General features: G+C 41.8%; 1 protein-coding gene across 3 annotated transcripts in view; it reads left to right on the top strand.

The window, feature by feature from the left end:
- TBC1D14 (TBC1 domain family member 14) overlaps positions 1-18,054 on the top strand; it is a 70,241-nt gene that overhangs the window by 8,275 nt on the left and 43,912 nt on the right. For all 3 annotated transcript variants that reach the window (XM_066995628.1, XM_066995627.1, XM_048047646.2), the window contains exon 3: positions 13,358-13,478. In XM_066995628.1, coding sequence (XP_066851729.1) covers positions 13,358-13,478 — 121 coding nt within the window. The remainder of the gene's footprint in view (positions 1-13,357; positions 13,479-18,054) is intronic.

The following is an 18,054-nucleotide window of genomic DNA, read 5'->3' as shown; positions in this document are numbered from 1 at the left end:
GAGGTGACCGGTGTAAACCAAGTCCCTGAGAGGAGCATGGTTTCAGCACCTGGCTTTGTGCTGAAAGGACAAAGTGAGCATTAAACATCTAAACCTTCCCTTTCAGAAACCAAGGATGAACTTATGGCAGGAGAAAGCGAAACTGTTCTGGCCTTGCTCAGTGCATACTCACATGCAGGGTGGATGAACAGGCACTGGGGGCTTGGATGCAGCCTTTCCACCTTCCAGCAGCCTGACCGTGGAGCACAAGGGAGGCGTTCTTAGCCTTCTTCGGCAGGTTTGGGTCTCTGGAGGTTCTCCTGCACGATGGGATGCGGATTTGAACTGCTGTGGGCTGCGATGAGTCAGCTGAGGTTTTGCTCAAGTTGTTGACATTCGGTAAAAGGAGAAACCTCACTTCTTGAAACAGCAGCTGTGCTTGTGTTGAACCCTGTCTGTCAGCTGAGCGTGTATTGGGTTCTCCAAACTTGTCGAGACAGAAGTTGCACTGGATATGTCAGTTAAGAGTTGTTGCTGCCAGTAGACATAGTAGTGACAAAAAAAAATTAGATGCCTCCAGTGCTTGGTCACATGTATTGAAGGAGCTTACATGTCACTGAAGGTTAAATCTTCCGCAGGATCAAGAAAATGCGTAGGGGAGCATCTTCTTTAGGATGTAACGTTCTCTCTTAGCACTCTGTAGATCTGTTTTTCCCTGTGTATGTGTGTTTGCACATGCAGTGCATATGAGGTGGTGTGCTCCCCATCAGCTGTGTAGTATTGGTCCTGTTAGGAAGCATCGGTGCTTGCTTGAGGCAGTGGTTGGAAATTAAGCTACAGTGGAGATGGAGGCCAGGAGAGCCCAACTGGTTGCCCATTGATCCTGGCACCGCTGATGGCACTGGAAAAGGAGCGTGCCTGCCCTACCTGCTTAAGCACTGCGATGGAGAAAGTTTCCTGGACTTCTCCTGAGCCTCAGTGCTGTCTCTTCACCATTTTGGACTTTGACAGGTCTGGCGATTTCCTCGGATTATTACATGCCTCTTTGGGTGGGGCAGGAAGATGCAATGAAAGAGAGGCAGCGTTCCTGCTTGTCCACACACAGTCCTCCTGAAAGAGCCTACGGCATCCCAGGTACCAGCTGGGTGCGCCTGTAGCGGTTGTCATTAGGCTCCAGGTTAGTACGTGAGGAAGCATTACGGCTGCTTTCCAAAGCAATAATCCTGACTACTGGCAAAGAAACCTGACATCTTGGTTGTTTTCAAGTCGTGTGTACTTGGATCAGCCCTGTAAGGCCAGGGGTCTTTTGCATAAAGCATGAGTTTGAATTCGTTTCCTTAATTTGAATGTATGTAGGAACTTGGTTTGAGAAACGGCGTTAAGAGATAATTGGCTGGGGGACTGAGGAGTCAGTGCCTTGCCTGTGCCTTTGCCCTGGTGACCCACGGGAGCGCAGGTTAATGAATTCCACCTTTGGACTTGGCTGCGGTACAGCACTGCTGAAACAGGCTTTTAAAAGCTCGCTTTTAAAGCAGCTTTGAGTCAGGACCATTGTGATTTTACTGCACAAGTTCTGCTTTTCATTCCTCATTTTGGAGAGTGAGGATGAGGCTCTTTATAGCTACACGCGGAGTTTTTGTAGGACTCTGGTTAACTGATAAGCCATGCAGCTCCTTTTTAAGGGAATGCAGGAATCCTAACTCTTGGCTTAGTCCGCTGCTGTGAATATTCTCTGTTATTCCTGGAACCTGGATCCTCTTTCTTTTCAGGCTGTTCCTAGAAGTTTTTGATCCAAACGTTCTAAGAAGCAGGATCTCAGGAAACTTTTTGCAGAGAACAGGGACTATACAGAAAGAGCTTTCAGGAATATTATGTTTTACTATTTTCAAAGAATTTCTGTATTTCTGAGAATTTCTGAAGCAGTATTGGCATTATATCCCATACACAGGAGCACAAACTTGTGGCCTTACTTGTAGTCTGTGAAGAAAAAGGGCTTAAGTTTCAAAACAGTAAGTGCTGGTTTCAGCATTAAGTCTAAAATCTTGTGAATTTTATACATCTCATATGCACACATGTTTTGAGGTGACTAGTCGCGTAATTGGGAGCTCTAAACCTGAGGAACTGGGTCCATTAATACCATAGATAAGTCCCCTGTGTTAAGGAGTAGGACCCTTTCATAATGCCATTTCTTGTTTTTTTAATGAGAGCACCGCATGTGGTGCATCTCGAATTTCAATGTTAAAAGGAAGGTAGAGTAACAAGGACCATTGTAGATAGTGTTGGTTGCCCACTTTCATCTTTCCAAAAAAAAAAAAGAATTCACTGACCACAGGAGGTAAGAGAAAAAGTATGAAAATAATTATGGTTGAGTAATCTGAACTTTTAAACGTTACATGTGGTGTTGTCTCCTCTTCTGGACGTGTTTTGTGTTCAATGAAGACTCTTAGACTGGAGGTTGTTCAGGAGGAGACCATCTGAGAAGCAGCACTGAAGCGCGTAGGAGGAGGAACAGAAGGAGCTGGCGGGGAAGGATGTGTGTACGCAGCTTTTAAATACAAATGCACAGAAAATCGCTGAGCTGCAGGTAGAGCTGCCCAGAAGTTGCGAGGAGGAACTGCAGAAACCTGGCTCAGGATGGGGAAAGCCTGCGCGGGCAGGCGGCACCGTGCTGCAGGCTGGGGCTTGCCGGTGCTGAGATCTGCCTGGCCTCGGGGGCTTGCCCTTCTGCTGGAGGCAGCAGAGGACTTTGGTGGCAGTTCTGTCCCTCTCCGCTGCTTTCTCTGGGTGCCTTCTGAGCTAACTGGTGTCAGTGATGGGGATCTGAAAAGGCTGCGAGGAGATTGTCGGGAGAGAAGGCAGCAAAGTGTCAGGTACTGCAGCCTTCGCTGTTGGTGTTGGGTGCCCCTTACTTGGAAGCTGCTTTGTCTGCATGACACAAAATACTAGGGGTCCACCCCTAGCCTGTGTTTACTGTTGTATCTCTAGAACAAACAAGTTACAGAATTGTCCTGAAATAAACACCCTTAAAGTGAATCTTTTGTAGGTGCAAAGTTGGAGTTCTACAGTGATAACTTTTCCTTTTGATAAGGAAGGCTGAAACCTGTTGAAAATTGTGTGGTACAGTTTTCAGAACTCCAGTCCTCTAATGCACTGTTTGCAGTTAGGAACCTTGTCGTGTGGCCTGTTTTCCACGAGGCGTTGAACTTAAACTGTCCACATTAATTTTAATCCTTTTTTTTCCTCTTTATGCATGCAGTAACACAACTGCCATTTAGACTTACTGTTCTATTACTCCTCCTTTAAATTTTGCATTAAACCTGACCTGAGGGGCTGTTCTTCAGAATAAATGCAAGTTGCTTTTGGAGATAACATCTTATTTATTTGAACTCCTGTTTGTGAGAAAGCGTTTTCAGATATTCAGCAGCAAAACTAAGAGGCTTGCTGATGCCCTTTGTTCATTATGGAAGTTAAATGAAAATCTGCACAGCAGTGCTTTGGTGGATTGTTGTTCTTATTTCCCAGTAAAGGCACAATAAGCGAGGACTTAGTGCCATCCAATTATTATTTAAGATAAAGTCAAATGGGAATATTTTCTTTTTGAGTGGCTGGTGGGAAGAATTACAAAAATCTCACACCAGCTAGCAGTTTGTAGCATATGAGTTTCATGTCACTTGTAGCATTCAGCTCTAATGTTTTTTTACTCCTTGTCCTTATCCTCTGTGTAAGGCCGCCTTTCTGAACTCCTCCAGTTGTGCAGTTCTACATGTTTGTTTTTGAATAGAAAGAGTGAGAATTAGGTTCATTTCGGTAGACGTATACAAGACTCGAGGAACAAATTCAGATGGATGGAAGAAGTCTGCTTTCGTTTTGATTCTTTGTCTATGGGAATGGTTTGTGAATCAGTGAGTTGGATGGACTTTGTATCTTCAAGCTGCTCTGCATGAACTTTCCTCGTGTTTCCCTGTGTTAAAGGAGCTGTAAGGACTGGAAGTGACCGAGCTTCGGGGAAGGAGACTCTCAGCACAGTCACTGCCATGTGACACTCCCAGCTATCTAATCAAAATAACATTTAATGTTCAGCTGACTTTTGTTTCCTCACTTCCTTATCGGTAATGTCAACTGTTGTAAGTTACCACAAATTTAGAAATCATTAAAGAAAAAACAAACAACATTACTCTGAACTTAAAGAGTACTTAATTTGGGGACAACATTGCAAGGGAATGTTACGTGTATGCTTAGAGATTCTGAAAAATGCGGTAAGTGAGGTGAAATTAGATGGAATAGGTGTCTACTGAGAACTTTCCTTTCAAAATAGTTAAGGGGGGATAACTGAATAACTAGTTCTTGAATACTGTTTCCCTTCCATTACCAGTGCTACATATTCTGTGGGAAATTTGGAGTCGGCATTTCCTTTTAAATATCTCAAGGCTAAACAAGAAATAGTCTTTTAACAAAATTCTGTGGATGGATGGAGGGTTTTTTTTTGACAGAAATAGTATATGGAGACTGTGGGCTTTCTGGAGCAGGGATAGGTGGTGTTAATGCCTTGCTCTGGGTAGTCTGAGTTCTGTTAAATACTGAGTTTGCTGACACGGCAAACCAAGAAAAAAAATGTGAATTTTTATTTCTGAACTGTTGGTCTCAGTTCAGGCATTATTACAGTGATGCTTTAAGGAGGTATCCATACTAAGCATCTCTACGTAGTTATTAAGGAAAGTACCTCAAAAGTTTTCAAGCTATGCTGTAAGAACAATATCTAAAAAATACAGTAGATAAATCGTAATTCACACCTTGTCCCGACAGCTGACAGGATAAATGCAAGACCTGGGCACCAACCAAGAGGTAAGACAGTGTATTTACGTAGTGCTTAGACTTCCAATTCCTGAGCTGTAGCACTTCCAAAACAGAGTCACAGAGCAGTTTAGGTCGAAAGGGACTTCTGGAGCCCCCTGGTGTAACCTCCTGCTCGGCGCAGGGCTGACTTCTGCAGCAGCTCGTGCTGCTCAGAGCCTTGTCCTGCAGCTGTGAGTAGGTTTGACCCTGGAGTTACCACAGCCTGTTGGAGTATGTGGGCCAGGATTTAGCTACTACCACTGTGCTTTTTCTTTTCTTTTGTCCAGATGGAGTTTACCTTGCAGCAACTTGCTATGTTGCCTGTGTGCATCTCAGAGAATGGTCATCCAGGCTGAACAAACCACCTCTCAGCATCCCTCTTTGTGTCTTGTAGGCTTCAGCACTCAGCAATCAAGGGGGTCATCCGCTGGACTTTCTCCAGATACTGATCTGTGTTTTAGTTCAGGGCCCCCAAACTGGATGCGGATATTCTCATGGATAACAAGCAGAGCTCTTAATCATTTTTCCTCTTCATCTGCTAACAGAACCCAGTCTGCATTCAGTCTTCGCTGCTGAGAGGTCTTACTGCTGACTCAGGTTCACCTTCTTGCTTAGGGTGGTATTTAGTGTATTCATTCAGGTTTTGATTTGTGTGGTAATAGTACTTTAGATCAATGATGCAATCTGCTTTCAGTCTCTGGGAATAGAAGTTTGGGTTATTCTGGTAACATTGGAATACCTGGGAATTTTGCCAACTAGAAAAGAACCATTACGTGTAGTTGATTGAATTGAATAGTTTGAACTTGGACCCGAATGTTGCTTCTGTATGGGAGTCCCAACTTGCAGAAGCTCCTGTTTCTGAGAAGTCCCCAGAATTTGCCTGGTAAATTAGCACTGCACATCATCCATGTGAAAAATAGTTCTTGGTTTGCTACAGCCGGTCTTTACTGCTAAGCATTCAGGATTAGCCTCACTTACCATCTCTCGTTTTCGACACTTGAGTACACGCAGCTCTGCTTTGTGTTCTTCTGAACTGAGGGGTACCCTCTAAGAGAAAAAGGTAAACATAGGACATTGTAGTCCTCTTGATAGTTTAAACCCTCCTTTTCTTTTCTGGAGATCTAATAAGAGATTTCCAAATTACCCCGTTGCAAGCTTTCGGCTCTCATGCGATGCAAACTTGAATTGTGTTACTGTCGCCCTCAATTTTTTTTTCAGACCTGCAGGTATCTGTTGTCGTATGAAAGGTCAGGTGCCGTTATTCTGGGTTCCTAATGAACAGACCAAGCGCACTGGAGGGTTGGTGGTTGGAAAACTTCATTTATAAAATTTGATAGGGATTTCTTAAACATTTGTCAGGGAGGCCAACTTCTAGACTGCCTGGCTCTACTTCTGTTGGATTGTTTTGGTATCTGTGAGGTACATTTCTTCAAACACGGCTTTTGCATGTGATTTTGGAATCTTACTCAAAGCCTGACTTCTAATTTGTCAGAGATTCTTTACTGTAGCCAAAATACTTGGATATTTTGGGATGATGCTTTGTTTTTTGAAAAGTTCAGGTTTGCAAAACCTATTGTGACGGAATGGCAGTCTGTGGTTGGGAAGGTTGAATGTGAGAGCCAACAGCGATTGCCTCGAGTGAAGTATTCCCAGAAACCAGTGTTACCTGGTCATGGGTACCAGCTGCTGACCTACGTGCTCCTAAGAATGTAGATTTAGGGCCCCTTAGGGCCTTTTGAGTAGTTTTTTTATAAGATCTTTTTCTTCTGTCCTCCAGTTCCCTAGCCATCATGAGCTATGTGTATGAGTCTTGTTCCCCTGCTGATCAGGTAACCAAAATTGTTGTGATTACAGTGTGTTGCTGATTTTTCAGAGTAGTTTTTTATTTTTTATTCCTCTGGAAGTTATTGAAGTGGCTAGAATGCAAGCTGCTAGAGGTGAGAATCTTTTTTTCCCCAATTAATTGAGGGTGAATTATGTAGGATATAATTAGCGCAGAATACAAAAGGTTACTGAAAGATGAGAAGAAAACAAATATTAAACCTATTGCCTAAATTCCATAATGGTGTGAGAGTGTTTCCCAAACACTGTTAATTGAGTTTGTGCCATGCCTGGAAAGATGGCTGGGCATTTTTCCTCAGTCTGCAACAAACATTTAATAAAATTTCTCTTAATATATATTTTTGCTTCATAGGTGCTGTGCATGGCTTAAAATGCCCTGTTTCAATGTAGGTTTCTGGATGCCTTGTGGAATAACATCTTTGGAGACATCTCTTTTTACACTGTGCTTATGTGCTCAACATGTGGGTTTACCTAGCTCTCATGACCGGTATCTCCTTACTGTCCAGCTCTTTAGAGAGCCCGTTATGCACTCCGGTTTGACTGCCTTTGCGTAGACCAAGGGGCTCAAGACCTCAGTGCTCGTTGCACATTTAGTTTGGACTTATCAGGAAATTTCAGGATCTTCCTCCAAAATAAACTGAAGGAACGCTGGTTTGCCTCTGTTTCTTTCCTGCCTTTTAAGAACACGTGCAAGTCCGATACTCATTTGAAATTGTCTTTGAAGATTACTTTGTCCGACGAAGTCTGAACCTTCTGAACTTTCTTCACTGCTCTTATCTTTCATCTGCTTTCCTCGAGAGGCTGGTAAGTTCTTCCAGTTGTTCATTCACATGACTACTCTAATTGTCTTGTCTTCTGAAAATAACCTTCTTAATTGGAAGACTAATTGAAGTCTGAACGTGAGCATGCTTTGTGAGAGCAGGAAATGTTGTATGCTTTTTTAACACTCATAACAAAAAGTTACTTGCTATTACAAATCATTTTGGGTAAAAGCTGGTAACAAGTAGCATCGGTGTGTGTGTGGGTTGTGTCAGTGTCTGCCTCTAGGTGATTCTCAGGCTTGTTTCTTTACAGCATCTGTCTTTAAGAGTAAGCAACCCATTAAAACACGAGTATACTTGCAAGTATAATCGCTATGCTAGGTCAGTGTTGAAGAAATCTGCCACAGAGCGGCACGTGCCATCTTCCTTTTCCTTTTGCTCCTAACAATTGTTCCGTGCTGAATGCCGGCGTGGTCTTTAGAAGTTCATCTCAGGAGCCACGTGAAAATGTCACCAGCGAAACAGTTAAAAATCATTAATGTCAGATTTCCTGGAGACCCCTAAGCTCCTCTGCCCTTTTATTTCAGGCAACCGGTGTGTCTTGGAGTTCTGGGGAAAACACCTGTGTGTGCCTGGCAGGTGGCAGTGGATGTCCATGTGCCCACCTCGCTGGCTGCCCTTTGACCGCTGCCCGGCAGGATTCCTTGGCAGGAGCCAGGGAATCATTAAGGTTGGAAAAGACCTCCAAGATGGTCTGGTCCAACCATCCCCCTCCCACCAGTATCACCCACTACACCGTGTCCCTAAGCACCATGTCCAACAGTTCCTTGACTCTGGCAGCACTGAACCTCAGAGGTATTTCAGGGGGCCCAGTGCAGTTTGCCTGGCTAGAGAGGACTTCATGGAGTAGGTTTACAGCGGAGTCTGAGATCTGGGCCAGATTGGCAGCAGAAACCATGATAGCACTGTCTGTGCTCCTCTTAGTGGATAGGTTTGTATACTAAACTTGGGGAGAGGGGAGGAGGGGTGAATTTTTGGGAGGAGACTTGGTTACTAACCTTGAGTGGGATAAGCCACAGCTGAAACAGAGAAAATGGAATTCCTGAAAGCTTGTGGGACAGGGCTACAAACTCTTCCTGCAGCAGTAGCTGCTGGCAGTTTTGTGTGCAGACCTCCTGTCTTTTTAGAAAGAATTGGACAGAAATAGATAAACTCTCTGCTTTGGTAGTGATATTTAGAAACAAACTTTAAAAAGCCTTAATAGGCGCTGCGTGAATAAGTTCATCTGGGCCATTTGTTGGTGCCCCATCCCTGGAGGTGTTCAAGGCCAGGTGGGATGGGACTTTGGGCAGCCTGGTCTGGTGGGGTGTCCCTGCCATGGCAGGGGGCTGGAACTGGGTGGGCTTTAAGGTCCCTTCCAACCCAAACCACTGTGTGGTTGATGCGGTTCTAGCGTTTCTAATTTTTTTGATTGAGGCTTCAGTGTGACCATGACAGCAAAGGGGGCAACAAAAATGCTGGCACTGTATGAATGAGTAGTGTATCTGTATGGCAGCTAGTAAGTAACTTTATCTCAGCAGTGCTTATAGAACCCCTGTGAAATGGTTCTCAGGTTTTACTCGAAAGTAAGGTTTTCCAGACACGGCTGAATGTAGCTGTTAGTATTACCTTCCACCCTTCCCCACGAAAGAAGCAGCTGGGCAGGTCAGTCAGTATACAGCAGTGGTGCAGGATGGTCGTGGGGAAGAATTCTCTGTCTGTCTCTCTTGTATCGCAGGATGCTCCTTGTACGTATGTAAACATTTACTCAGAAGTTAGAATTAAAATCTCTCCTGTCATCTCACCACAGCTCAATTAAAACAAGGTTAAACACTGATTTGGTGCCAAATAGTGTTTTTAAGGGAATGGTGCAAAAGTAATTTTGTATTTGAAATGTGACCTGTCCTTGGCTTTCCTAAAATAAGCAGCTGCAGACACTTAGTGTAAAATAGTTCACACGTTGAATGGGAATGCAAATGAAACCCATGGCTCCACGGTAACGATGCAGCAGATGTGATGCATCATGTCAGATATTCCTGTTAATATCCCAGCTGTAAATCAGGATGGGGTGCTCTAGTGGTTGTGAAGAAGACAGTGAGACTGAGATAATCATCAGCATGAGATCTTCTTTCCAGGCATGTCAACCCTTTTTACATTTAAGATCTCTAATTAATTTGCGTCTTAGAACAATTTTAATTAATTTTTGAGATCTTTTACACTAGGATTTGTGTTTTTTTTTTCCTTGGAGTGAAAATGGGGTTTGTAATTTTACTAATAAAGAATTTTTGGGACTTTGTCAATCTGCATTTTCCATTAGCTAGAATCTCATTAAACATACTGCATTTGGAGCTGAAGTTTTTGGTGAGTTATATTTGTGCAGGAGTGAGGCTGCTCAGGACTTTTAAATCTTAGGAGATAAGCACAGGAGGAAAAGAAATCCTTTTTGAGTTACAGTAGCAGACAAATGAAAGTTTTCGCTATGAATTATTTGTGCCGATATGTATGGCAAAAATCATCCCTTCCTTGCACTCAGGTGGTGGTTTTATCACGACCCTGTGGTGACGTTCTGATTTATTGCAAAGTTCTGCATACGTTGGACTACAGAACGTTTTATAGTATTTCTTTTTTCTCTAAGTTTTCTAAAATGAGCTGCAAAGGGGGCAGCATCCCTTCTGCTCCTCCCACCCCAGTTTGATTGCCATGTGGTTTACCTTTGCCTTGTTCCCGTCTGGGACAGATCAGGATTTACCACTGCTGGCTGTCCTCAGTCAAAAGAAAAGCAGGTTGTAGGTTACAGTTCTACTTCTGATTGTGCCAGTTTGCTGCTCCTGATAACGCTCTGTCTTTTGGAAGTTTGGGTGCTGCTTGGAGCTTGTGAAGAGTGCATGAAGAGCCTGGACACCAGCAAAACATCAGGACTTAGGTGTAGACAGAGAGCAAGGAAGCGACAAAAAGGCAGAGTAAAGAGTAAGTTGCTCTGTTCAGAGTGGGGAATGTGTGTTGACCATGCACGGTCCTTTCATTTCAATTTTTTTTAAATTAAAAAGAACTGGAAATCACTGATGGTGTAAAGAGAGGAAGAGATGCCTGGTGCCCTGGAAATCGTGCAGACAGAGGGAACAGTGAGCTGAGCAAGTATCATGCCATCTGCTAGATGAGCAGTAGAAGAGATTACTTAGTAAGATGCTCCCTCTAAAGGGAAGAGAGATTGTATTAATGAATTGGTTCAAAGCAAGGATGTGAGATCAACTCTGTCTTAGAGCAGCACTTCCAGCTGAGGGTTATTATACTTTATCATCCCAATTCATCTTTATTTTTGCTCTGAAGATAATGATGTATTGTAGCTTGCTGTCCTTCTTAAAATCCTTCAAAGGAGATGGGGAGGATTGTTGCTTGCGTAGACGTTTGCTAGAAACCTCTAGTGTGAGTAGATAGGGAAAGAAAATTGCCTGCTAGTCTTCTACTTGTCTTATTTTTCCAGTTCTAATGAACTGTGCTGAAAGCCTTTTTCTTGCCAAAGGGCATTTAAATGTGCACAGAGCTGTCGCACAGGTGTGGCTCTCACCTCTGTCCGATGCTGGAAGTTCGAGTTTTCTCTGCAGATGGTTTGTAGTCTTGAATTTAGTTTGTTTGCTTTGTAGGTAGTAACAACCTGAAAGAAAACCTGTTAGCAAGAACAACCAACCTGTCTTGTGTTGTCTATCATTTCTTGCCTGGAGTGGTTTTGGTGATGTTTTTTGTCATGCTTTCCTTCAAAATCTTTTTAATTTCAGATATTTTTTAGATCTTGCTTGAAATTTCTTCATTTTAAGTTAACAAAGAAACAAAAAACATGCGCAACCTCACATCTGTCTCTCCTTACGCTTTTTCTGTGGCAGCTGTCTCAAATGATCCTGTAAGTTCATCACCTCAGGCTGTCATGTATATGAACTTGGGGTGGGGTGAAGAGAGAGCTTTCTTTGAAGCTGTTGTTATGCCAGTCTCTTTTTCCCAGCACTAGCAGTTGCAGCAGTAGCAGTGTAGCTGAATTTGCTGATTAACGCTCTAATGAGCTTATAAATCTTTAAGTAGCGTTAGAACTTGAACGATGAACTACTGGAGAGCTTCATAACTGCATTGTAGTTTTAGTTGTAGAGACAAAGCAAATCTTTGGTGTCGATCCAGTAATTTACCCCCAGAATTATGATTTCATGCTTTGGGGGGAAAAAAAAGGTGGGGGGGATGTCATTAGGTTTGTGTTTCCCTGTCTGTTTCCCCTACATCTTTATCTGATTTTTTTATTTTATGTCACAGGGTGGGGGAAGCTAAATTAGGTTTGTAGAAGTGTACAAACTCCTTAAACTCCTTACTCCTTAGCTTTGACATCAGCTCTTACTGCTTTGTGTGATTTCTGTACCTAAACACCTTGGTCGTATCTTTTAATATGATAATCTGTTCCTGGTTTGGGTTTCAAGGTAACCGTACCCTTGTGATATTGAAGCATGTGATCATTTGTGTAAATACAGGCATATTGAAGGATGGCAGCGCACCCTATCAACTTTATAAAATACATTTCGGTGCACTCTTGATGCTTGTGCCTTGATTGCTTTCCTCCTACTAAACATTTCTCCCGTATTCCTAGCTGTATTATCTCTGGTGGTGTATTTATGATACTGTTCGTGTTAGCTGATCCAAGGTGGCCGAGAAAAATAACTTCTTTTTGTCTGTATCTTTCCTATTGCGGACTTGAGTTCAGCCCATTTAGAACATGATGTTTGATACAGTTTTATTTCCCAAACTGCCACACTTTATGAATAAGAAACAATCTGTACTTGCAGGGGTCAGCCTGTTAGGCATTAAGGTGGTAATTGGAAGCGAGGAAAAACAGTAGTGCTAGACTGGAAGCATCTGTGCTAGGAAGGTGCTATAGCTGCGTGCAGATGGAAGTAGTGAAAAAGCTTTTGTCTCATCGGAGTAGTTTTATTTTCTGTTTAAATGGAGGAATGAAAACCTACACAGCTTGTTTGGGGGGGGGGGGGGGGAACCTCCCACGCCTTCTGGTACTAAACTTAACTAACCTGGACATTGCTGAGTATTTGCTGGACTAGACGGTGGGACAAAAGGGAATCCTGGTTTTAATAACCCCGTGGGTGTGGAGTGCCTGCTGTGCTCCTGGGGGAGCCGGGAGGGCTGCTCCCTACCAGCTGCCCTGTTTTGGAAGAACATCTCTGTGGTGAGGAGATGCCAATTTGGCACGTAGCTTTGATTTAAGAACTAACAGCCTCAATAAAAACGAGTTAACTTTCAGTGGCTTCTAGTTTTGTTTCATCTAAAACTTAGCCAATTTCCCTTTGCTCCTTTGTGTCAGCAGTTCGTACCGTCTGGCTTTCAGACGGTACGTACGGTGCATAAGCTGGCCGAGACGTTTCAGAGAGACTTCAGAATTAATGTGTTTTGATAGCTGCTTTTAATTTTATTCAGGAAAAACAATCTGAACAATCTTTTATAAGAGCAGATCAAACACAGTAAAAGGCTGCTAAGTCTGCAACCTTTTTGTGATTTTTGGGTAGTAATCTGTTGTAACAGGTGGGTAGAGAATGTTTACACAGCAAGAGATCTAGCTTCTTAGTCTTACTTTAAAACACTGAGGTTGAGCGATGTAGAGGGAGGCTAAAAAAGAAGAGTACTTTCAGAAAATGACAAATAAACTTACTTATCTACTAAAAATTCTTATTTAACCAAGTTGTTTGTCATATGGTGGCAATGCTGTATAACATATCTCTTGGGGATAAGAATCAGTCCCTGCCACCACAAACACAAGAGAAGCTTGTGTGGTTGGGATAAATGAGGTTGGCAAATCATATGTCCTTCTGTTTATTGTAATTAATCGACCCTTTTTCTTAATCAAACCTTTTTTTTTGTAGGAATTTGTTTACCAGAAAGCAAAGTGCAAGACTTGAGAAACAAAATGATGTGGGATGGAAGTTGTTTGGAAAAGTACCCATCAGAGAAACCTCGCAGAAAGATCCCAAAAAAATGCAAAAGGTATTTGTTTAACCCTACATTAGGATTAACAGTGAATGTAGAATCCAGTTAGGTTTATGATGTGTGTATATGACTGTGAAGCCTGTTTGTTTGAGGAGTTGCACCTGATTTATAATAATCTGACAATATAAAAGATGGATTTTGTTAGATTTTTTTTAAACTTACATTATAACACAGAGTGCCATTCAAAAGAATGTGTTCTACTTAGTTTTAAAACTGAGTACCCCATGTAAATCATGCCATTTTGGTATAAAACATTTCATGTGAAGATTCAAAGTATGTGAATGAATATTTGTTTATAATCAAACTTGGTGGGTATTTTAAATATCTTTTGGTTTTCCTTACCTTGTTCAAGTTTTCACTGGTTTGTAGCCTTTGTGCCATACACCTGTCTATATGTAACATGCTGTTTGAAGGGAAATTGTGTTTTGTTGGGCCTTGGTTTATTTGTGCTTCAAATCTAATTAAAATTCATGAACTCAGGGTAACGTCAATGTGGTCAAGTGCCAGAAAAATCCTGTTTCAATGCTGGTTTCACCCATTGTTTTCTGAAATGCTTGCTATTTACAGTTGAAACTTTCTACATATGGGCTTTTCTGAAAACCCAGTTACTGACTTGAAATGTTGCAAAAATATAATACAGTTCAGGAGAAATGAGTGGAATAAAACTTTTTTTTTTTCTTTCCTAGCACAGTATAGTTCAGAAGGGAGCATGTATTGAAATTGTTTATTGAAGTGATTCCCTGGAGAGAGAAGTCTTTAAAAGCATCAGAAACCCCAAGGAATTTATTTTTTTCACTATCTTAATTGCTGCTTAACTAGTTGTAGCATTGATTTGTATGTGTACGTGATGCTTGTGTTTGCCCATAGTAAGTTTTTAAATCAATCTTTTGTCTAATTTTAGACAGACATGGAGGGGAGTCAAGAGATTTAAAAAAATCTTTCCAGGTCATCCTTAGTGTGTCACAAGGGAATGGAAAATAGTGAAAGCCCTTTTCTCCTTGTTTGCATATTACTTCTAAGCTACAGTAACGTTTTTGAAAATGTAACAACACATAAGAGGATTGGTTTGACTGCAGATAATGCAAGCACATAGAGAATCAAACAACCTGCCTTCCCCATGGGGGAAGATCTGCTGAAATCCAGCTATGTGGCCAGTAGTTCATCAGCTGCTCCTTCTGTAAGAAGAAAATATCCTCCTTTTAGCTTTCTTGCTTCACCTGGGATTTGTGGAGTGCATGTAGGTTGATGTTGTATGTGCTTGGGTGTTTTTTTTGTATTTCATTGATATTGGAAGCTTCCTGTTCTCCTTTGTTCAGACCACTGTGGCATTGAGGAGGTTTACACGGAGAGAGACCATGTAGCTAGAACTTCAAAACCAGCTGCTGTGTATGAAAAGAGAGTGCTTATTTGAAGGACTGTGCTGCTTAAATTAGGGTGAAGTGCTCTGGAAATCTGGAAGTCCCGTGTGACTGTTGTTAGCTGTATTTAGGCTGTTAGTTTAAGTGAAGCTATAGCACCTTTTTGAAGGTTTCCCTATGATCAACCATTCTGACCTTGTCTACAGATGGTCCTGATACAATTAGCAGTTCCAGAGCGTTCACCAGAGGTTTTCGATGACACCGACAAGAGCTGTACTGCGCCAATAACTGCAGTACTCTGACACTGAAGTGTCCTCAAGTTGGGAGGGTGCCATGTGCCTTTCTCTCCAGCCTGCCCCTGTCCTTCCTGTTCCAGTTCTCACCTCTGTTGGACATTAACAGGGTACTTGAAATACTTGTTTATTGAGTAAAAGCCTTCTGTTCTTTGGCTGCTCAGACTTGACTTACTGATTCATTTAAGGGAAAAAAAGTACATATTCATCCCATGGAGCCTAGGAGTCTTCCTGCATGTTGTTTGTTCAGTGATGTTACTGTCTGTGGTGAAATACTCATAAGCCCACAGATTTGGGACTCGATCTGTCTGGCTACGGAGGCTGTTGAATAGAGTTCCTATTAGCAAAATCTTGGTCTGAGGTAATTCTGAAAGGCAACATAAAGGAAAGGTGATATGTTCTTCATTCTGTTTTTTACTTCATTGTGATTATCCCATCTCAAAACACAGAAACAAAGCCTCAAGTCGTATGTAACCTTAAACTATTGAAAGTCCTTCGGATTGTTTAAGATGCCACAAAATTGCCTGACTGTACTATTAACTATAGTTACCAATTTACAGTTATCAGTCCTCAAATGTAACATATCTAGGGAAATCAATCTGATCATCCTTGCTTGGTATGAAGCTCTTTGTGCACAGGAACTGAGGTGACTGAGTCATCGAGCAGCAGTTTCTCAAGTCAGCTTCTTTTGCTTCTGGACAGGCATCAAAGAAATCCTTTGTGCCAGGTCAGCTGGTAAGAGCCCTGTGACTTTGCTGGTATGGTCGTGGTTCCATCCTTTCATACCTTTACTGTATGGATGAAACATGTTTTTTTTTTTTTTCTCCCAGAATGAGATGAACGAAGCTAACTGCAAACATAGTCTTCTGAAAAAGAGGATGGTCCACTTATGTGTATATTTTTTGAACTTATACATGAAGGGAGCAAGCTTTAAAAACACTCTTACTGTAAATTTTTTCTGATATTTTCCCTATAATAATCTCACCTGGGACTGAAAGAAATTTGCAGGAAAGGACTTGCAAGATCTGTGTATAAATTATGAAAAAAAAAAAAGTAATTTAACTGTGAAGCACTTAAACATTGTTAATAGAACCACCAGGTCTTATTGCCTTCTATTTATAAAATAAATAGATGGTGAAAACTCCAGACCCTCAAACTCTAGTTGCAGTTCACAAGTTAGACGTTGTTATCCTGCAACTGAAGGAGGCTGTACACGTATGGCTGAGCTACGAACAATGTGTAAGAAGTAACATCTTTTTCCTGTGACCCAGGCAGGTTTTGAGGCAGACAAAACTTTTCTCCAGTCCTATAAAAACTCCTCTAACAGCACTCGCTTGTTCGACTAGTGCATGTAAGGCACAGGATCACACTCCATTTTGACAACAGGGGAATGAAAATCAGTCCAGTGATGTTGGTGTTTGCCCTACTTTTGAAGGCAGACGGTAGACACGGATATTACTGTATGGGGAAGGAACCATTCTGGTCGTAGGCTAAGGCTGGATTCCTTTGCATTCTCGCTGAGAAGCGTTGTACATTTTTTACCAAGGTAAATGTTTTAAAGCTTAAAAACTGTCAGAACAAGTAATAGCATCAGAGAAGCTGTAAGTGCATTTACAGTGGAGGTTTGCATGATTAATTTTTTGTATCAATTAGCTTCAGGAATCCTGCCTGAGCAGAACTGGTTAAGCCAGTTGCATTTATAATAGATGCGTCAAAATGCACGGGAAGTCAGATGACAGTACTTCACTGAGAGCAAAGTCAAATTATCTTCCCAGCTAAACAGACTGTAAGGCTGAACGTGGCTTTGTGGCCATTGCTTCTTTCAGGAGCACTTTTTGGGGTTGGTGAATACAGCAGATGTAAGCACCATGTGTTTGCAGCCTTTTTTTTTTTTTATTTCTCAAGACTGTTCACTCACAAACTCTTTTAAAAATATAAGATAAGATTGCATCTTCTCCATTGTCTCCTCTCGTGATCAGTCTTCAGGTAATTTGTAGTAGCTGGCCACTCAATCTTGCCTATTAAGACTAATGCACACAGAGGAGTCAGCCACATTCTAGCTGTATCCTAAGACGCATTGCAGTTGTCTTGCCCAAGGAGCAGCCTGAATTAAATTATTTATCTCTATAGTGTCTCATCCTTTTTCTCAAAATCCATTTTTGAATCAGTGTGTAACTTTTTTCCACTTCCAAATGTGCTGGACACATCAATGAAAACAGTTCAATTTAATTTTAACCATATAAATTCCCCTAAGAGCTCGATGGAATTTCGTCATTTTCTTTGAGTGCCAATACCATTAAAATTCAGCACATACAACACATGAGGCCTTTCAGTTAACAATCTTTACTCATAAATGCAGCTCTAAATATTTTTTGAACTCATTTGATGCCCAGAAACATTTTGTATTTGGATTTATAATGGTAGTTCCTTAACATTAAAAAGTAGCTATAGATTTTAACCTAGGAATTGTCATCTTTCCAAACTTAGAATAGTTTCTGTTCTAAAAGCTATAGTATTTCTTTTCATGGGGAGGGGAGACATTTTTTTTCTCCCATATGTGTAAGGATTCAAATAAATGAATACTGGGGAGTGATTCTTGCTGTGACACCACCAATGATGAAAACAGTGTGCCTGCCTTAGACGTAGTGGAAAACTACAGTGGTTTATGTATATAAATGTGTGGATAACAAGTTTGTCTGTGCAAGGCTTGAGGAGGAGATTGCAGCCGTGCCGTAGGTACAGCGACAGCATAAGAGCTTTATAGCCAGGCCTTTCAGCACACTTCATTTGTTTTGCCCTTCCTGCTCCAACGAAGTCATTTGAGTCAGATTGTTCAGCCATGATGATCACATCGTTCCTATCGTACAACCTGGTGTCAGCGCATTCCCACCGCCTCCTACTAAAGTGTTTTTATTTTTTTCG

Source organism: Anser cygnoides, chromosome 4 (assembly GCF_040182565.1).
Source record: "Anser cygnoides isolate HZ-2024a breed goose chromosome 4, Taihu_goose_T2T_genome, whole genome shotgun sequence".
In the NCBI taxonomy this organism is placed as follows: domain Eukaryota; kingdom Metazoa; phylum Chordata; class Aves; order Anseriformes; family Anatidae; genus Anser; species Anser cygnoides.
The sequence above is the reverse complement of the archived record's forward strand: the minus strand, read 5'-3'. Positions and strand labels throughout refer to the sequence as shown.